General features: G+C 40.6%; 1 protein-coding gene across 10 annotated transcripts; it reads right to left on the bottom strand.

Moving 5' to 3' along the window:
- Positions 1-633: 633 nt before the first annotated feature.
- Positions 634-19,216, bottom strand: ddx3xa (DEAD-box helicase 3 X-linked a). Of its 10 annotated transcripts, none has more exons than XM_088605135.1 (23): positions 18,862-19,216; positions 17,201-17,258; positions 16,745-16,792; positions 14,687-14,746; positions 14,077-14,163; positions 13,920-13,991; positions 12,528-12,611; positions 10,681-10,872; positions 10,286-10,421; positions 9,928-10,044; positions 9,723-9,822; positions 9,502-9,637; positions 8,198-8,292; positions 7,673-7,771; positions 7,417-7,577; positions 7,149-7,293; positions 6,927-7,071; positions 6,431-6,481; positions 4,937-5,118; positions 4,745-4,862; positions 3,854-4,007; positions 3,541-3,665; positions 634-3,326 (listed from the first exon to the last, which is right to left on the bottom strand). In XM_088605135.1, exons 1-23 carry the CDS (start codon positions 18,904-18,906, stop codon positions 3,253-3,255), a joined length of 2,484 nt encoding a protein of 827 aa, XP_088461261.1. In that variant the 5' UTR covers positions 18,907-19,216; the 3' UTR covers positions 634-3,252. The 10 variants fall into 10 exon arrangements, with proteins under 10 accessions (XP_088461261.1, XP_088461328.1, XP_088461280.1 ...); XM_088605202.1 differs by having other exon boundaries at positions 3,547-3,665; XM_088605154.1 differs by having other exon boundaries at positions 10,747-10,872.
- Positions 19,217-21,296: the final 2,080 nt, after the last annotated feature.

The raw sequence follows: 21,296 nt of genomic DNA, 5'->3' as shown, positions 1-21,296 counted from the left end.
TCCAGTAAAGAGCAAACCTACATTGCTGACTTAGGGAATGTCCTACTGCAACAGGATATCATTAAGCTTGAACAGTGAAGACTACCAGGGGACCCGATACAAGCATTCAAAATCCTCAAGACATTGACAGTCAGCCCAGTGGACTAATTCAGCACCAGTGAAAGATTAATTACAGGACACAAATGCAAATCATTTAAGTGTATTTAAATCCAAACAGGACACTCCACAAACAGTGGTGGGAGTATGGAACAAACTACACAGCCACATTGCTGAAGTCAATACCTGGCTTTACTGTTGATCTATCCTGGATAAACTGAACCCACCACACCAAATCAATTGGCTCAAATGGCCTCCTTATTTGCATATTTTTGCATTTTAGAACTTCTGCCATGTACAATGGGCTGGCACCAAATAGCAACAGTCAGCGGTTCGTTCCAGCCACCTCCCACATGAAGAGCTACTTGGAACATGTTACCCCTAGCTTATCTGACAGGAACTTGGATAACAGGATTTCTGTACTCATCTAGAAAAGCAAATTCACCCGGCTCAAGCTAGAGTTCATAAGTGATGGAAGATTTCATTTTGAACAGGCAGAACAAAACAAATCTCGAAAATTGAAAATAACTGAAAAAATGCATTTCAAACTTTTATTTTTGATAAAATCATACAACAAACGCACGGCTGAGTCATCTCATGCAGTGCATAGCTTCTAAACTAGTACATAAAGCAAATACTAAGTCTGAGCCCAGGTGTTCCATTACAAACATTTAGCAAGTTGGAAAGCTTCCCCCCCTCCCCCCATCAAAAGTCACCAGCAATCTCTTTGCCCCTCTGTTGATCTCTGCAACCTTACGTAAGACTTATTGCTGCAGCTAAAACTTGCTGAATGTTCTACAGAACACCTGAAGCACCAAATACGCAAATGCAACAATAGAGAATAACCACATGTTTAAAGATTGCCATGTGCCAGACGTTCACTGGAAAAAAAAAAACTCAAACACACAATTGGAGAATCTGGACACTCTGAGCAGATAACATTTAGGAAATGTGTTTCTATTATTTTGATAACTTTTATCCAAACCTTGGCATGGTTTTTCAAATTTTGATAGCCAATTTAGACTTCGATAGAAACGTTTGGCCACAAGGCCAGTAACAGGTGTGGATCGACTGAGTCCAATATGACTTCAACATTAAAAAGCTCACACTACCCCGAAATATATAAATTTCACGCATACGGGTGACATTCAACATTCAAGTGCCAGTGTTTTTGTACTGTCTTTTGGTCAAGTTTCTTGAAACTTTCAAAGAATCACTTTTAGGCTTATAAAAATAAATATTTTTCAAAAAATGCTTAATAAATTACACAAAACTAGCAGCAAAAAAGTAGAATCTAGAAATCTGTGTGCAAATAGCTAAATTCCCAACTGCTAATCCCCCTGGTCCCAAATAAATCCTGGTTAAGTATCAACCCCCTTCCCCTTTTGTAAACAAGCTGCGTTTCACAATCCACACACATTATTTGGAAGCTTAAGGACACGCACACAAGACATTTATATAAAACTCTAGATGTGCAATAAAATTTTTTGTAAAACCTGATGGGCATGACATACAAGGGCCTAAACCTAACTGAAATAGCACCATTCATCTTAAGTTACCTCAATACTGTCAGTGCATCCGCTTCAAATCATAATTTTTCAAGGCACAACACACTTGAGAATAAATCTATTGCACTTAAGTTAAATGCCATGGTCTCCCCTCCCCCATACCGCCTTTAACGAAAAGAAGCTAATGCCGGCTCCCTGGCCAATGATTTTAAATACACATCAAGGCAGATTAACTCCAAAAGGAGTTGACAGCATTCATGTACCATCAGGAGGGAAAAAACCCTGTCTTTGGCCAGATCTAGTGGAATACACAGCCAGTATATGTAATGGAAACCTATGCAACTAAAACTGTGGCGCACCAAACCGCACTCTGAATGCCACAGGCAACACCTTGTGCAGTTCTTAGTACATCCCTGACCTCTATGATCCCTAGCAAAGCCTTCGTTGTTAAAGGAACCATATCTATATTAAAGCCGAGGATGGTCTTTCGGAATTTTAACGCAGCTTGAAAAGAGAAGATGTATATACGTTTGTAATAAAATAAAGCCTGCTGCAGAATTCATTTTATCCCCTTGACCAAAAAACACCAACACTAGCATGCGTATAAAACCGAGCCAGCCATGACGCGCTGCAGGGCTGCTTCGGTGTTGTGGTCCTTATATAGCCATCCAACTTCAGTTTCAACACGGCAGGCATTTGTCACTTTAAGATCAACCATATGTAAAGTTTATAAACATTAAAAAACGAATCAAGTTTTTCAATTGCCCCTTAAAACGGTTCAAAGGGAAAAACAAAAAAAATACCGCCCTGCTTAATGGCTAGCTTGTGGTACTTAACTAGCTGCCTTAACACTGTCAAGTCAATTGCAAGAAGTGGAGTAACAAATCCCAGCATGTGTTCTGCCTAGAATCCAGCGCATTACAACACTGGTTTACTCGTAAGAATATTAAGATCACACCTGGAATGGCTTTTTGAAGACTACCATTATCCCTAATAGGTACCTATCCAGGATAGAGTGAGCAAAATAAATCAGAACTCTTCAGATACATTATTGTTGCCACACAAGGAATCAATACCTTTAATCAAACGCTTCTGTGATGGTTTTACAAGCTGCTTGTACTCAAGCCTTTAAAAATGCAGGCTACTTGATAACCTGATGTCCCTGTGACAATTTGAAGTTCAAATGGAATAATGACTCACTCAAGTCATATCATCCCAGGATTTGCCAAGGTTTGATTTAGTACACGCTTTTATGCCTTACAAAAACAACTGAGATCATGGCTAAATTCAGCCAGTATGACATTAAAAAAAAAATCCTGTCTAAAGTTAAAGGCACAGTACATTAACAAACAAATGATCCTCAGTTTACAAAGAAATGAAGTGCAGTTGAAAACTATAGAGTCCAAGATTCTAGAGGCATTGATATCAGCAGCCATGTTGTGTCTCTTCATCTAAGGTGTGATGCTCTGGGTCTCTTGCAGGCCATCTTCAAATGCTTTAAGCTCCCTTTAAAATGTTCTCAGAGAATCACAGCTGGTAATGTACTGCGAGTTCTTGAAGCTACACAAGGTATAGTCTGGCTAAGTTACATGTGGTTTCCATTCAGCTAGTTTGGCATGGTGACTTCCACTGCTAACAGGTCTTCGATTTAGTTGCCCCACCAATCAACTTGGGAGTAATTTCCACCATAACCATCGCTGTTGTAGAAGTTTCCAAAGCCACCTGAACAAGAGAAAGTGATACGATAAAGCCAAAAGAAACAAAAACAGAAAAAACTGTTGAATGGGACATAGATGGTAGATTAACAATGCATCAACTGAAAAGTCTTGTTTTCTACATAAGAGTTATGGACACTTATGAGGCAATGCAGTTCAGGCAAAGGTTTAGCAAACAGGAAAGTTCTCCCCCCCCCAATCAGGAGAGAAAAAAAACCAACCCTTACCACTACCAAATCCTCTGCTCCCACCATGACCTCCAGTGTTACGGCTTCCACGGCTGCCAAAACTGCTGCTGCTGCCGCTACTCTGACGGTAATCTCTGGCACCAAAGCCTCCAGAAAACCTTTAAGAGAAAGCACATGATCAATGTCATTCTAGTGCTCCCATGTGCTTTTGCTGTCCAAAAAGCTTTATGAAGCTGAAAGCTTCGATGCAAAGCACCAGCAGTTGCAATCTGACATGCTTCAGATTACGAGAACTGTTCGATTAGCAGTCAGCAACAAGGAACACAGGAACGGCGGGAAACAATACCTCTTAGACCGACCACGGCTGGTGCTCTTATGCTGTTGCTCATAAGCCAAGCTCTCCAGCCAGGATGGAACCTCCTGTTTGGCTTCTACCAATATATCAAGGAGGTCCTTGGTTATGTTGCTGTTCTTCTCATTGAAGAATGAGGTTGCCAGGCCTAAAAGGAATTAAATGCAATGAGCACAATTCAGGCTTCCTGCTACAGTCAGTCACAAAATCCAATAGCCAAGTCTGCTCTAACACAATAGTGGTAAACCTGGAAAACCACATTATAGCAAGCACTGGTTCAATGGGAATTAAGGGGTATATGGGTCAGATTTGCAAAGTATAGTAACTGGTCATATTAGCTTGAATGTATGTTTCCAATTTAAAAGACAACACATCAGTATTTACAGTAAGTGATGAGATCCAACATTTTTGCAAGAAACAAGTATTTTTCACTACAGAACAGTTTTATAACAGTTTTGTTCCAGAGAAATAGCTTTCCTGTTCTTTTGCATCACAGCAGAATGCTTAACCCTTGTCACTCATTGTATCTGCAATATTTATATCAATCTCTCCAACAACTGAAAATGTAGTACCAGAGCTTTGTTGCATAAGAAAGTTGGACTACCGCCAAAACATGAGAAATGCCAGCATCTTGTGTATTGATCCCTCAACTGTTTTTACCCTGTGCATGCGATTAGATCTGGCATACGCTGGTATCTCGTATAATCACATTATTGCCAGCATGCACCCACATTAGGGAAAGTGTTCCCTAATCAGTCTCTTATAGGCAATTAAGGTCCTGGGAATGTTTCATTGCAGAATTGACTCCATCTACAATGAAGGGGACCATCCTAATCAATCTAGGCAGCAACATGGAACTCACTGCCGATTTCACTATAAACTCACCCAGGTTTCCAACACGGCCAGTACGGCCAATGCGGTGAACATATTCCTCAATGTCACTAGGGAGGTCAAAGTTGATGACGTGTTTCACATTGGAAATGTCCAAACCTCGAGCAGCCACCTGAAAAACAGAAAAGGTTAGTCTGATGCTTGGGAAAAGAAGGTCAATATTGGAGGGAAAATAACTACACTTACAGCAGTGGCAACCAAGATGGGGCATCTTCCTGAACGAAACTGATGCAGCGCTTCCTCTCGGTCTCGCTGTGAGCGGTCCCCATGGATGCTGGTGCAGGCATACCCTTCACGGTACAGGAAGTCCTCCAGTGCATCTGCACCCTTCTTAGTTTCCACAAACACCAGGGTCAAAGAATCTTTGCCTGTAAGCAAACCATAATCACTGAACAAGTTTCTTACATTTATACAATCAAGGGAGGAGCGGTGGTCATAAGTAGCTATTTGTACGTCTCAATAAGCACTCTAATTTTTTAAAACTAATACTTATTGAGATCTACATTTTCACAAGGGAAAAACCGCTTGCACAGAACTGGGAGCTAGATGTAGGATACATGAACAAAAGCAGTTTTGCCATAACTGACAACCATTAAGATGAAGTACCAAATGAAACCGTACAAGGAGCCATTCAGACAAGGAACTTTGACTATTGTTCCAAGACATACAATTGTCTGCATGACTACTCCTAATGGGGGTTCAATGTTTGTCACAGGGTACTTTTAAGTTTCTTTAATGGCCATCACAGCAAAAGCTATGGTGTAGAGGTGCACGAGTGAGGGAGGGGGGGAAAAAAAAAAAGACATTTCATATCCACATGAAGTGACTTACCCCTGAATTTCAAAATAGGATTTGCCAATTGAGCAACAATGATGCACAAGATTAGGACTTTTGGCCCATCTTGCCCCATTTCAGAGTAAACTAATGCAAGATTTTCATCCAAACATTTAAGATTTTAACTTCACCACAGCTTGACCCATACTTGCGCAACCCTTTAAAGAACTGCCACCTGTTCTTGGTTTTTAACACTTCCTTGTAACTTTCCAATTGCTGCCTCTGTTCATTCTGAAGAAGTGTTGGGTTGACTTATTGCCTAAGTATTTTAAATACTTGTATCAATTGTAATGGTACAGTTTGTGATAATGCTCCCCAATTTCTAAAAAAAGGGGGACACTAAAGACTTCACTCAGCTGGTGAACAGTACTTATTTTACAAATGGTAGAAAGATCACTAACCAGACTGGAGAACTTCCAAGTCTGAATAAACCAGACACATGGCTAAATTACAAAGCAGTTGATGACTGCATCTCAAATTAAGAAAAGTCACTTCACTGGTAGGTAGAAAAAAAAAAGACAGCAACGCTCAGCCTGTTATTTCCTATGACCTTTATAGTCTATTCTTCATTTCAATAAGGAATATTGATCTGAGGAGTGCCTATACAGTGGCATAAAATTGGAACTCAGCATTACATCAACGGGCAACCTGAAAATACATGTACTTCATATTCTATTCATGTATTGAATAGAATTTACTTCAACCTTAGTTGCTCTGCGTTACTGTCTTGATAAGCCATGAATGATGTATTGTCAAACATAAAAAAAGGATAATGGAACTGAACAAGTTCAAAAAAATAAATGAGGCATTCTACTACTTCGTAGGCAGAACAAATGGCCTACTTACCAGTCTTTTCGGAGTTTTCACTTGCGTTTTCCTGTACCTCACTCGGAATTACTTTGAATAAAACCAAATCTCGCGATAAATGTTGCATATTTTAAAATCAGAACTAGCAGTCAATGCATTTCTAACTTCTAAAAACAGATCTATAACACTTACAAAGGGAAAGAGGGGTTAAGAGGCCATCTGGAAGTCCTCCTCAACTCCACAAATAAAATGTGAGCAGATTCTTCCTACAGTATTTAAGCTCTTTGCTGGACAGCCTGCCTGCACTTGACCATCAAAAGCAGGCCAAGACTAGTCTTCAAAAGCCAGCTCACTGGCAAATACTATACAATACTTATTTCCGTAACAAACATTGAACCAGAGGCTGCAAAGTCTAACTTGCACCATAGCTCCATCCTTAACTTTCCTCAATAATCACACCCTCCATCTTAACACAAACAAGTGAAACCTACTGTCCCAAGTATAAGTAAAACACCAGCATGGGAATAATCTTTACCTGTTGCATTCAGAAGATCAAGCAGGAAGGACCGCTTATCACTTTCTTCCACCCAGACAACCTTCTGAGTAATGTTCTCAGAGGTGGATCCAACACGGCCCACAGCCAAGAAAATGTACTCATCCAGGAAATCGCGAGCAAGGATCTGAAAATGCACTTATTTTTTAGTAAATTCAAAAGGAATCCCTTAAAGATTGATTGCTGCCATGATTAAAATTGTACCTGAATTTCCTTAGGGAAGGTAGCACTGAACATCATTGTGTGACGGAGTCCTTTTGGAGGCATGGTGTCTTGCTCAACAATACGTCGGATCTGGGGTTCAAAACCCATGTCAAGCATTCTGTCAGCTTCATCCAAAACCAAATAACTGAAAGGTAAGCAAAAGGGTTTCTAGATAAGTGCTTTTTAAACAGGAAAAAACAACCAAGGCATGTTCTACATAGAGGATCAGAGGTCAATGTACACGTTTTCCTCTCGACAGTCTACTCACTTGCAGTAATCCAGGCCAATCTTTCCTCTCTCCATCATATCCACAAGGCGACCAGGTGTAGCCACCAGGAGATGACAACCTCGCTCCAGATCCCGAATCTGCTGCCCGATGTCGGCACCGCCATACACAACACATGGGCGAACTTTGGAGCGATACGAAAACTGCAATGAAAGCAGTTGTGAGTACAGATCAAATAGGCGTTTCACCAAACTGTTCTAAAAAATCATGACAAAGCTCTGAATGTAAGTGCACTCACCTTTCTGGCTTCATCATAGATCTGCAATGCCAGCTCTCTAGTAGGGGCCAAAATCAAAGAAATTGGATACTGCTTGCGGCGTCCATACTTCCCATTTTCCTGAAAACGGGTACATTTACAAACAGGAATTCAGATTTTGGGTGTATAAAATGCCTGGAAACAATATAATGGTGCACTAGAAATATAACTTTAGCACTCATTCGAGCATAAGGAAAAGATAAAGACCATGCACTTATCCCACAGTGCCTATAGAAAAAGCTTAACATGAAATGGAAAAAGATGAACCTCACTGACAACAGTATAGGCACAGATGCCCATCAATGATGGTTTGCTCTACAAAACTGGTTCTTCCCTCCCTCATCGGTTGCTTGTCAAACTGTAGGCCACCTCTTGAGTTTCTAGCTCCAGTCAGCTCATGTCAAAGGACAGAATCAAAATGTCTGAACTATAGGAACCAATCTGCCTTTTTGTGGGCCACTCCTATGTTTACACAATAGCTCTGAACTCAAAGGTGTACAGTACTACCTGGTTGCTCTTAACAGCTTGTAATGCCTCTCCTGGACCTTCAGTGTATATCTGACTCAGTACAGGTAGTAAAAAGGCAGCCGTTTTCCCAGAGCCTGAAAATCAAGTTGAAATATAGCATTATATTAAGCAAGGTTTACAAAGACAATACAGTTATATTAACATTAAATTCAATTTGCAATCAAAAGCACACTGAACACTGCAGCATTCACATAAAAGCACTACACTTATGGATAGAATTACCCCAATTCTTACCAGCACCTCACTGGATTACTCCAGTTTCGTTTAGTATGGTTTTGGAAAAGTGAAGTCGCCATAAAGTGAAACTAAAGTCTGCATTTGCTACAATCAGAGTATAAGCAAATAAACTTGATAATGCAATTAATGAGCTAATAGGCTCATTTGGCTCCTAACTGGCCAAGTTCAAACATCGTAAGACTGGCATCTTTAATGTTTAGCCAGACCTATAGGACATTATCACCTTCAAGTACACTTCTAGAGCTTGCTGAGCAGATTAAGGTGCCAAAAGCAACGGGCTCAGTGAAAATAAACCTCCAGGACTAGGGTATACTGGTGTGCATGAGTAGGCACGTAGCCCACCCAGGTCTCTTTTTGGGATGCACTGTTTGCTCCATCCTGACCCATTTGGAAGTGTCCACCCTGTTTGTCGTGGCATCCCTTGGCTCCCCTGGAAACTAAATGAACGCCTGGAACACGCAGACCCTTACTGCAAAAACTGAAATAGGCATTATTCATTGAGGGAAAAGGAAGAGATACCTAACCATGAACATAACTGTCAAAACAGTTGATTTTTTAGATGAACAAGCAAACAAGTTTGCTTCTTTTTGACATCAAGATCACATACAATTACAGCTCACTATTTTTGAAATGTCAAAAAGAGCCAGTTGCTTTCTGTACATCACCTCATGGCTGAACTCATTCCATTTAAAATTGATCTGTTCAGTAACCCAAATATATTAAAGCAAATACCTTTCACACAACACTAGGTGAACCAAGTAAATGCAAGTCATTAATTTTTAAGCATTTAAATGTTTTAAAATTCCAGGATACTAGAGCCTCCTAGGAACAATAAACAAAAGCTCCCTGCTAAATCTGCTAGGGCCTTGTCTAAAATGTGCTATACAGGCATTTAACTTCTTAAAACAGCTCCTGACCCAAACATAGGTGCAACCCAACACAATGACACTAAAACAAGCATTGTTCCAAATAAACTTAGAAGCTTACTGAACCAGATTTACATTAATAGTAATGCCTTTCATGGCTTTATCAATTGAAGCGCTTACCTGTCTGGGCACAAGCCATCAGGTCTCTCTTTGACTTGATGATTGGAATAGCATGTTTCTGAACAGGAGTGGGTCGAGTGTAACGACTCAGGGATATGTTTCCCATGATGATCTCTCCCATTTCAAGGTCGCTGAACTAAAAATGCAAATGTTGTCAAGTTTAACTAAGAATATAACATTCAAAACAACAAATTAAACCTCAGGGAATAAACAGAGCTTACACTCTCAATATGTGGAGGACAATTTGAACCGGTAGCCTCAACAGGAATGTCATCATATTTCTCAAAGTTTATCCCAGTGTTGCTTCCAGAGAAGAGTTCTCTAAGAAAAGAAAAGTGAGCCAGATGCACAAGTTTAGGAACAGAAACCTAATGATCTTACTGAAGCTACGTTACAGATCTAAGCTGAAAAACATGCAACACTCACTGCTCAAGGCGGTCATTTGGTGATGTTGGCTTTGACCAATCCTCTTCATCCCGGGCAGAATCCTCGATCCACCGGCTATTTCCACCTTCCCGAGATCCAAAGCCCCCTCTGTCATACCTGTAAAACCAAACCGCTCATTTAAGTTCTCTTCCACAGGTCTGTTTCTTAACCCGGCAAGTATTTTTGCTTTTACCAACTTAAGCTAGGAACAGGTTTGACTCATTACCAAACCATGTTACACTTGTCCATAAAAAGGCACAGAATACATCACCATCCAGAGTTACTAATGCACCAAAAAAGTGAAGGTGGATAACCTCACTTAAGCCTAGAAAGATGTCTTTACAAAACTTTAACTCACCTCCCTCTTGATCCAGATCCACGGTCACCAAAGAATGACGATTTTCCTCTATCATTGCGCCCTCCAAAGCTAGTATAGGGGTCCCTTTGGTCTTTGGAGGAATTCCATCCACTATTGTCTTTATCATAACCAAAGCCTAAAGACATTTGCGTCAAAATATTAATGCATTGTGAAAGACCAGTTCTTATAGCTCTACATTCAATGAAAACAGACTAAGGCACCAGGTGATGCACTCCCAACCCAACACACTTCACTAAAGTTAATGGTGTAGCTCAGCAAATGGAAATGTGACTATAGAAAGACTAATGCTTTCCCTCAAATCATGAGATATGCCCTCAGGCAAAACTGAATCTAGAATTGGGAGCAATAGCAACCAATCAAAATGAGCTTTTCACCTGTGCTAGGCTGGGACTGGTTAAAGGAACCAGTGCTCCTGTTTCCACGATACCCTCCACGCCCACCTCGGTCACCACGGGAAGGTCCTCTTCCCCCAAAGCTGTTGCGGTCACCATTCATCCGGTTATCCCTGCCATCATGGTATCCGTTCACATAGCCATTGCTTCGTCCACCGTCCCAACCTGGAGAATCTAGGTTTAAAAAAAAAGATTAGTACATACTTTGCTTAGACCAAGAAAGACTTTATCACGCGTGAAAGTCTAATTTAGACATACAGGACTCCACATCACAACCATAACCACAGCATTAGTCTCATTACTACAAGAAAGGTGTAAGTTAATCATTTTGTAGAATGAACAGCAAACCCAAAGTTTTCTGTAACATGTAAATCAAAAGGCCATTTTAAAAATCTCAGTAGATCAAATCTCAAAAACTACCTCACAGGAAACTATAGAAAACCCGAGACTACAGGGGGATATCATTTTCAACCCAGCAGATCTACTAAGCCTAGAAAGATTTTGGTGAACATAAAAATAAATGCAAAAACAAGCCAACATGGGATTCCAGCACATAGCAAAGCATTACAAAATGTACATCAAGACGACAAAACAAAAATATGGGTGGCTAAAAGTTCCACATTGCTTCACTAAGCTTCTCCGTTCAAGAAGCTAAGACTTATGATCCTACCAATCTAAAAAGTCCAGATTCCCATTTTTTAATTGTATTGTTGTGTTTGCAGGGGTCAGCACACTTTGCTGGAAAATTATCCTGAATAATTAATGTGCAGGCAGGGCATTTGATATGCCCAAAAGGCTGAAGTTTTACCAACCCCTTATTTAGATCATGATATCATTTCACATGTTACAAGATGTTCAAATTAAGGAAGCCATGTATTAAAAGCAAACAGAACAGCCAGTATGTATAGTGATGGATGACCAATTTCGATTCAAATCAAAACAGTCTCAAGTGTACCGGTGACATTTCTCTGGTGCACAACTTCAATATCAAATCTGTAGGACTGACTACCTATTCAATTGCCAATACGTGATCACTTTCAGCAGGTTTTGCTGCACAGTAATGAAGCTACTACACCCCACTGATTCAAGAACCTGAATTTTAAGTCTAATGCATTCCGGTTATAAATTTAACTGCCACAGACAAACAAAACTTCCCCTCCACAGACAGTGCCATAGATCTTTATCAGCCCATTAGGCAAGACTTGTTTAAGGTCTCATCCCAAGGATAGCATTCCAACATCAGTGTTCCCAGTCACTACACTAAGGAAGGGTATCGCACATCTGCTTCTTTAACTTGTATTTTCTTTCCAGTACCAGCCCAACAACTGGGGCCATGCCAGGTCAGAAGGGAGTTTCACCGTTTACAAGTCATCTCGGGTTCAAGAGACCCAGCCTTGTTTCTGGCACCAGACAAGGTGATATTTCTACCATCTAAAAATGTCTTGCATCCAGATTCGGCATCTTCTGTTAAGTGCTTACTCTAGTTAAGCATTTACTCTATGTTCCTGTAAAAAAAAAAAGAAGTACTATATCTCATTTCTACAACATGAGGACATTAGTTTCAGCCATGCTTGGAAAGAACTCACAGACAGATTGCTGGCTAAGCAAGTTCATGGAGCGCAAATAGCTGCACACGCAGCTAAAGTGAGCCAGCCAAGGGAAAATATCCCCCAGTAGGAGCAAGAAACACACAGGGACTATTTACAAAAAAGTATTCTTAACATTCCCTACTGCAATGAAAATCAACAACTCCTTCATTTAAAAGGGATTCAGTTGGAACCAAGTGATGGGAGCAGGGAGTCATGCCACTCCTTAACTGTAACATTTACCACAGCGATCAGCCCAGCTGAGGACACTGGCTGTGTCATCATTCCCATCGGTGGTCATACTGCTATCAGTTAGGGCAGGAGAGGCTGGAAGCAACAAACATGGTTACAAACCCGATTCTACACTACAGTCCGTTTGTTCAAGCAAGAAGAATACACATTCCACATCAAAAAGTGCTCAAACGTTGGATCACAGCACACTTAAAGTTCAGCAATGCTCATTACTTTGATATTTTGCAATAACAAAACTAAACTTACTACAATATTGCGTATAGCAAACGTCAAATGCCATACTCTTAACACATTTTACCAAGGCCATTAAAGATTTTTACCTACATTCATGTTCTCAAGCAGCTCAGGACTACAACTTAAAATCCTTCCTACTCAACTGTAGAAAATTATAGGTCTTAAATTCAAGAATATGAAGGGTCAGTACAACAATTAAGCTGCTGAATGCAATACTGTACTACAATGGAGTTAAGACTTAAAAACTTTACTAAACGTGTGATATGACACTTAATTTGAACGTTAGTTCAGTCAGTCTCAAAAGCCATGCAAAACATGAAAGTACAACTGGTAAGTGTACTACCCAAGCACACCTGGGTCTCCTATTACAATTTGTAGTTTTAATAAACCGTATTCCAATATATAAAACTTAAAGAAATGTCTAAATTGTTCCAATTGACTAGAAACTCAGATGGAGCATCAAAACTAAATCATTTGATCCCAACTTTATTCTATAGATAAATCAAGGATTTGGGCAGTAAAGATTCCACTAATAAAAGAGGATCATACTCGGAGCTCTTTGGTTGTCACAGCTTAAAAAAAAAAGATTCCAAAACTTCCATTTTAAACAAAAACAGATTCTCACCATCACATTAAACCAAGTATCAACTTGAACAAAAACTGAAATACCTTCAGTAAGACTAAATGATCTGCATTCATAGGATCAATGAATAATGGTTAAACAGGATCACTGCCCAACTCTACTGCACAGTTAAGAGCTCTTACAGAGAAAGCCGTTCACCACTACAGCTCGTTTCCCCAACCAAGGAGACCTGGAAAGCTGACCCCACTGACAAAGACAATATTTGTACCACTTGATCAGCAAAACTGTTCTTAATCTTATTAGCCAACTGAACTACACTACTTGGTAGTGAATATTTAAATTCTTAACCACCAAGAAAGTTTTACAGCACAGCATGCAGAACCTACATGTCTTTCCCCAATAAGTACATTAGAAGCATGCTCCAACAACTAACTAAACCAAGTTCATGAATTTTATATTGCAACTTTAAAACCAATATGGATTTACTTTTAAAAATCCATGAACTGGGAAAAGCTGAAAGAGTGCCGTGTTAAGGTCAGATCACATGCATTCAAATTCCAGTATACCACTTCTGACTGGCCAGCCACCATTGAAGGTTTGAAAAAAGGAATGGTCCTGGGAAGGATATCTCGGGAAACCTATGCAGAAGTACAAAGCCCTCCATGAAAACTTTATTACAACAACAGAAACTTTAAACTTTAAAGAGACTTTACTAATAGTTACCAGTCCTATAGTCATTCCATCCCCTTGTATGTTTAGATTTGTGCTTGCATTCTGGATGCCAGGTTTGATGGTACTGTTTAGAAGAAACTTGGAAAACAACTTGAACTTAAGATTCTATACAAAGCAGAAGCATGTACTCCAGCATGTCTATAGCAAACTCTTACGCCATGCAGAGAGCTTAAAGGCCAAAGCATAGCCAAAGAACGTTATGTGAAAGCCACTGTGATCTAGATTTTACACATACTGCCTAACTATAACTAGATCAAGGTGTACACCCTTACAATAGTAACAAATCAAGATTTGCACTTCAGCAAATCAACTGCAGTGAAAGGGGAGCAACAGGCATTCCCCACTCTTGCCGCCTTAAGGTACCAAGATATCATGCCACCCCATTTTCCTACTTAATCAAAAAGTAACCAGTACACCCCAGGTATATCAGATTGCAATTCAGTCCATCCCAAAAAATAACCCTAAAATTGGGCTTAAGAAAAACATCTCTGCACAAAAACTATACACTAAAGGTTTGCACTTTAACATCTTAAATTTTGAAAAGTCATGCATAAGCTAATGCAGAGCTTCCCTGTGCAAAAGCTGTCATTAACACACTTACAGCTCCTTACTGACAGCACTGAATAACCGCTCTGTCTACCAGAAGAATAAGCATTTCCTGCTGTAGGAAAAAAAGTCAAGATGTTACCCTTGCTTGCACTTGAATTCAGGAGCTCAAAACAAGCAGTTGTATATAGCCAACTGAACAGATTTGCATTTCTACTGACAGTACAAATGACAAACACCAAGCACCATTACTGAATAAGAATCACCACCAATGTTACCATGTTGGGTACAAAACTGGGTCCATTTAAAACTCAAAACCTTTAAGTAGCCACATGATGCCACATTAAATTGGAAATTAACAGATCCTGTTGGCATGTCAACCTTTTCACACACACAAAAAGGTGAGCTACAAAAAGAAATGCATCATTTCACAGTGGTCAGATTTCATTTTAAACCATCTGCAGACCTAGGAGAAAACATCCTGATAGTCTAACATTAAATGGGACATGGAAAAAGGACACTCAAATTCGGATCCACGTTTTTATTTGTAGGAACATGCAATTATAAAATGTGGTACAGTGCATGTAACAAAACTGCTGGTAATGTGGGGTTACCAACAGTTTCTTATGTCCAATTACAGCCACTACCTATGCCAATACAACCAGGGACTTCAGTGATCAATGTCACTAAAACAGTATTTCTTAATTAGAGGAGATGGTAATTAAGATAATGGTTCCTCTTTATGTTCAATGAATCAGGAAATGCAAATTAAGGGCCAACTAAAAACAAGCTGAGCAAGGAAAGCAACAAGGCTCAAAGTGGCATCATGATGTAAATTTTGATCAGTACACAGTCACCAATACCCTTTAATATCACCGTCTGATTTTATATTTTCTATATCTGCTGTGCTGGTATGACAGACATCACAACAGGTCAAACCAACAAGAAAGTGAAGATTCCAAAACCTAAACAAAGGTCAACACTTCCCCATTCATTCAAATGTGATACTACACAACAGTCTTTAGAAGTGGTCAGAAATCTTGACTCAAAACGTGTTAAGGGTCAAACCCCTAGATGGAACACTGATCTTATGGATTTAAAGGCTTCACCCAGATCTAGTCATTGAAGCAACTATTAATGGGCAAAAATGTAAGCCAATGGAACAAATTTGACGTTTTGTCCCCAGAGCTATCCACACACCTCACAAGTGGTTGCTAACTACACTTATATACAGAATTTCCATTTTCAGCAGCAATACTCTGGCTGACCAACAAACATGTAAACCTTATTTCTAATAAAGAGGACAACTAAAGAGCTTCACTTCAGCTGTGGCCTACCATACCAGTCCCAGTGATTGAAGTGAATGCAGTACTGACACCCCTCTAAACCAGAAACTGCTACTCAACATTGCTTTAGTATTTTCTAGGCTCTCCTCAGCATTAAAGCTACACCAAGATTGCTGCCCATAATATGCCAAGATCACAAAATTCCTGAGGCAATCTGTTAATTCACAAGAATCAAGTACTAAAAGCAAGATAAGTGATGCCAAATTGCCCAGAAGCATTTAAAACCTTCAAAGGAGTTCATTTTCTGAGGGGGGGGGGGGGGGAACATCCAGTTTCACAAATACCAGGTGCGGATAACTGTACCTATAATACAGCTTTACATTCTAAAACACTAAAGTACCCAAGGTCTATGTACCAGTAGGTTGAAGTATGACATTAATGTTAAACAAATTGTATCTGCAAAATGCAAATGTATCTGCAGGAAGTTTTATTTACTTCCTCCTTGTATTATGCTTCGGGGATTACAAGAGGATGTTATAATAAACTCAAAAAAAAAAACTTGTGGCATCACGAGTTGAGTTTTGTAGCAAGTTAATTTACTGTGGGATTGAGGATAGCTCTTGGCAAATGTAAATATGCATCAGATTGTACATACTGCTATGACATCTGACATGAATAACAAAATGCAAACCTTTTCCAAAACAATTCCAAGTTGGCTGGGTCGGTAAATGAAATTTGTACATGAATAAGCTTAAGCAAACAGTCTCGGCTATTAAATCATATTCCCCAACTCTTCCCAAAGGAAAGAAGGATTGGTCAGCACTTACCATTCTTGGAAGCCTCCTTGTTCCGTAAGTGAGGTGGAATGTAACGTCCTAAACGTAAACAAAATACAAAAACCCTTATAGAATCATATTTTAAATAGTGACCATGTGGTCTGAAATATTAACTGAAGACATGACCACTTGTACATGGTGTAAATGCAGATGGCCATGTGTTGTACTACACAACTTCAGGCTTAATCAATGTAATATATTTTAAAGCTCTAGTTTTCACGAAGCTAGAAGACACTACTTAGTTTCACAAGTCTTCAAAACTATTCCCAACCCTGAAGAACACTGAAGTCAGTATATGTTAAAGTATTAAATATAATCAAGACAACCCTGAAGTGACTAAAAGGCAGTTAAAAGTTAAATCCCTTAGCACTTCAGGGATTTAATTCATCCAGCAGAGGGAAGCCCAACACCACTTTATTAATTGTAACCAGGAGCTGAAATACTCACTGCCTGCGCCACCTCCGCCCTGTCCGTCAGCTGCGGAGTTCAAGTCTAGGCCAGCAAGCTAGAAAACAAGAAATCAGTATAAACATCACTCGAATCCACGGGAAAATCTACCGACTCTTCGATTGCTATTTATTAAGTTGTTTACAATATAGTGCAGCCAGTGAACAAAAATGCACACAGGGCTCGTACGGCAAGCGGTCTAAACATGAGAAAACGAAACCCGGGGTGCCATCTTGAATACACAATATAAAGATGAATGCCCGTTTGAAGCACGAGTTACCATTTAAAAGTAAACTGGAGAGAAATACAGAACACAAATCTTAAGTCGACATGTATTTAGACTGATGTCCCCGGTTTCCACTATAACAAAAAAAATCCCAGTGACTTTTAAAGCAGGCCAAGAGTACAAATTCATCAGTTCAGCCGGCCTGCAATCGAAAACCGAAAGGGACAGAACTCGTACCCCCCTCCTCAGCATCCGTTAAAAAACACCGGCCTCCGAGAAGTGGGAGGAGAGAAGCCCGATCCCCAGAGGACTGGGCTGGCAACTCAACAAAAGAGCAGTTCTGGCTCCTGGGCTGGTCACGTGTTTCCTGATCCACTAGACAGACACGGCTTCACCCGAACCGCCTCGGTCCCATCCCGCAATAGGAAATCGCCAACCGAACAGACGTGTTGTTGAGAAGCCCTTGGCTCATGGGCAAAAAATGCGATCGTGTACAATTCAGCAAGAAAGGCCGGACCGGTATTTGGTCGGTTAAGGTCCAGAGTAAAAACACCGCTAGAGTCAGGTTACAATGTGCTGAGAAGGCAGTATTACTCCACCCCCCACACACCGTGTCGACATTATAGATACGAAGCCATTTTTACACTAGGTTCAAATCCGCCCGAGTGCATATTCTTCCATCGATTAGAAACCCAACTCATAAACCATCCAGCGGTACTGTGACGAATTTCGCTCCCCCAAAAAAACTCATCTCTCGTTAGACGTTTACGGCTTCCTATGTTGACGTATCTCAGATAGGACCAGGCAAATATAACTACGTCAATCCGGGAGTTTGAAGAATAAAAAAAACTAAGACGGTAACAGGCCGAACAACGCATTAAACTACCTCGCAGTCCCCCCCCCCACCCCATCACAAAACGGACATTTTAAGAAACGCAGTTACAGAATGGAAGACACTTCTTACAATAAACCGCATTTTACACTTGAGCGGTTAAGAAATACAGATGTTGGAACTCTTTTTTTATACCATGAGGAATATCACCATCAGGTGTTGAAGACGGATATAAAAAAAAATCGACTGCGCCGATGGTGGAAAAGATGACGGAAAAAACAGGAGGGGGGGGGCAGCACACGTAGTATTTTTTAAAACACCACGGCTCCATTCGAACAAAAACAACCATCGACAGGAAACGGACACCGATATATATTTAAAACACGACGAGCCCTTCTGCAACCACTTAAAAGAGTTCGACCCCAGCGGAGAAAGCGCACCGCGATGCCGGCGTCCGCTTCAACAAAAGCCGCCATGGCGCAGTGAGACGCGCAGCTCCGCCATCACAGCCCCGCCACCATTTTGACCAGCTCGAGCCGGGGAGCCGGGGCCGCGCGGGGCGGCCTCCCGCGCCACACCGGCCGGCCGCGTCCGTTAACTCACCTGCTGATCTAGACTGGGTGCATTTTCGACGGCCACATGACTCATAACTAAAGAATAATAAGGACTGGTTTTCTTTCAGCGGAGAAAAAAAAATAAAAAAGCGTCTTCTTTGTTAGGCTGATTTTTTCCCCCTCTCTCCTCGCTCTTCGTTTGCCCCTTCTTCGGTTTTCTTGAAGTTGGTATTCTTCCAAGGTTCAGATAAAAGAAAGAAAAAGGTGTAACAATTAATATTTGTTTATATATAAGAATAGAAGTCTTTTTTTAATTCCTCTAAATCGCAGTACGTCCGTATCTACGCTCGACTCGAGTCTCTCTGCCCGACACCTTCCACTGGCCCGTGGAATAAAACACAACCTAATACCGCGAGACTTTATGGGCAAGCCCATCCCCCCACGTTTACAAAGAAGGTGGGGGAAGCTTCTCGAGTTATCGCGATGTCTGAAAGACGCAGACGACAAAAAAGCATAGAATTGGCCAATGGCAAGACTTGTGACAGAAAGACAAGGCGTTTGTGTTCTTTACTTTTTGCGTAGGCGAGAAGAAGGCAGCTGTTAACACCGTAGTGTGGGCCTCGAATTAATCTTTTAATGAAATTAAAGGTGTATTATAATTAAATATCTTAGGAAATTAAAAACTATAAGGAATTATGTAAGAAACTTTTCTTAAATCCCAAAAAGTAAAGTTAAAACAAAGTTACAAAACAAGAACGCGCTTCTTCTAATTATTATTTTATTAGCGGCAATGAGATATAAACACATTTATTCAATTTCACAACATTGTCAACAAAAGTAATAAAATAATGATGTTATTGGTGAAGGTGAAGCACATCTAACGCTTCTGTCAATTTTGTTTGTTTCATAAACACCTAAAGTGCTCTAGGAACTAGACCCATGAAAGAGATAAGGCAACACTCACAAATAATTCTAATTCAGAAGAGCACAAGACATGTAAATTAAAAAAAAAATGTTGTCACTATTGAAGCCCTCCTTGAGAGTCTAGTGAGAATGTTTTTTTTAACAGCCTTTGATTGTTAAAGATGTTTTGTTCTGTTGTGACCTTGTGTGTTGTGTTTGTTCACATGGTAACATAGCAGAAGCCACACAACCACGGTGATGTCATCACAGCCCCAGAGGATGACTAAGTTTTTACAGATGAGCCACAGAGGAAACGATCCTCAGACTCTGTGTACACTCCAGCTCTTCCAAAGGGGTTAAACGGAGAATAGCATTGAGGACGAAATCTTGGAGCCTTCTCAAAATCCCAGCCCACCACACGCGAACCAGACTTTTGCTTTTTCCACTGCCCAACCTGAACACAGTTTCCTCTTGGCACTTTTTTTTTCCTTCTGTGGTATTTGCAGCATGTTTTTCATTTTCCCTGAAGTAATATGGGTTGGTCCTATACGCGTAACCACGGCAGTTGTTTTTTTTTTTTTGCGGTTGTTTTCAGTGAAGCAGGTTTTCTTCACCGCCTGAACTGGAGCAGTTCTGGTCCTCGCTGCGTTAGGGTATGTCACCTCGGGACCATGTATGTTCAGCTGGGGCACGTCAGCAAGGAGTCATGGGATACCTCAGGACAGGCTTGGTGGTGCCACTTTGAGCTTTATTGCTCTCCTTGGCCAAACAGCCCTTACTCCATCATACATTCTGCCTGCTATTGACTATTATATATTAACCAGGAGATGCTGTCTCTTGTCTTCATGGACACCATTCCCGAACCAAAACTCCTCGCCATCCCCACAGAGCAGGCACAGCCCTGGTTGTTGTTCCAAGAGTTTCCCCCTTGGAGCTCCAGAGTTTACAGGCTTGCTGCAGTTCCCTGCGGTCCTTCCCCTCAAACTTCTGGCTGCTTTTGATTGCTTGTCCACTGTTGCGGCAGCTGAGGTTGAACGACCTCATTGCACTTGACCCACATTGGGACCTGGGGGCTGAGGCTTTATCATTATCATTATTAATTTATTTAGCTTCTGATGATTTGTAGAAGGAGCCTAAATATACATCAATTATAAGAACATAGGAAAGATCGTTCAGCCCATCTTACTGTTTTTATGGTTTTGCACAGTGCCTATAGGAGCTCTACACACCCCTTCCAAAGTAACACATTTTGTGGCCTTACTGCCTAAAATTGAACTAGAATTTATTTGGCCTTTAATTACGCATCGTGACACACAACCTCCAAGTGAAAAACAAATGCTCAAACATTGGGAAACGTAATTACAAATGGAAAGGTAGAAAAATGCATTGCAGAAGTGTACACACCCCTTAGTAATACCATTTGTAAATTAGCTGTGTTGTAACCCACTGCCTTCCAAATTACACAACAAGCTAATTAGTGTCTGTCCACCTGATTCTGGAATCATTTGGAATCCAGTGTAGAACACAATATAGAAAGCATGACATGCCTCCTCAATCAGGAACAACCGTTCCCATCCCCGA

Source organism: Lepisosteus platostomus, chromosome 2, assembly GCF_059453375.1.
Source record: "Lepisosteus platostomus isolate fLepPlt1 chromosome 2, fLepPlt1.hap1, whole genome shotgun sequence".
NCBI classification, from domain to species: Eukaryota; Metazoa; Chordata; class Actinopteri; order Semionotiformes; family Lepisosteidae; genus Lepisosteus; species Lepisosteus platostomus.
Note: the sequence above shows the minus strand (reverse complement) of the source record. Positions and strands in the feature narration are given on the sequence as shown.

Bases quoted from the DNA above. Each gene is read 5' to 3' on its own strand.
- ddx3xa (XM_088605135.1), bottom strand. From the start codon at position 18,906: ATGAGTCATGTGGCCGTCGAAAATGCACCCAGTCTAGATCAGCAG. The intron at 13,992-14,076 runs GTAACTATTAGT...ACTTCTGCATAG, and splicing joins ATGGAATGACTATAGGACTG to GTTTCCCGAGATATCCTTCC. The intron at 7,772-8,197 runs GTAGTACTGTAC...ACCCGTTTTCAG, and splicing joins AAGCTGTTAAGAGCAACCAG to GAAAATGGGAAGTATGGACG.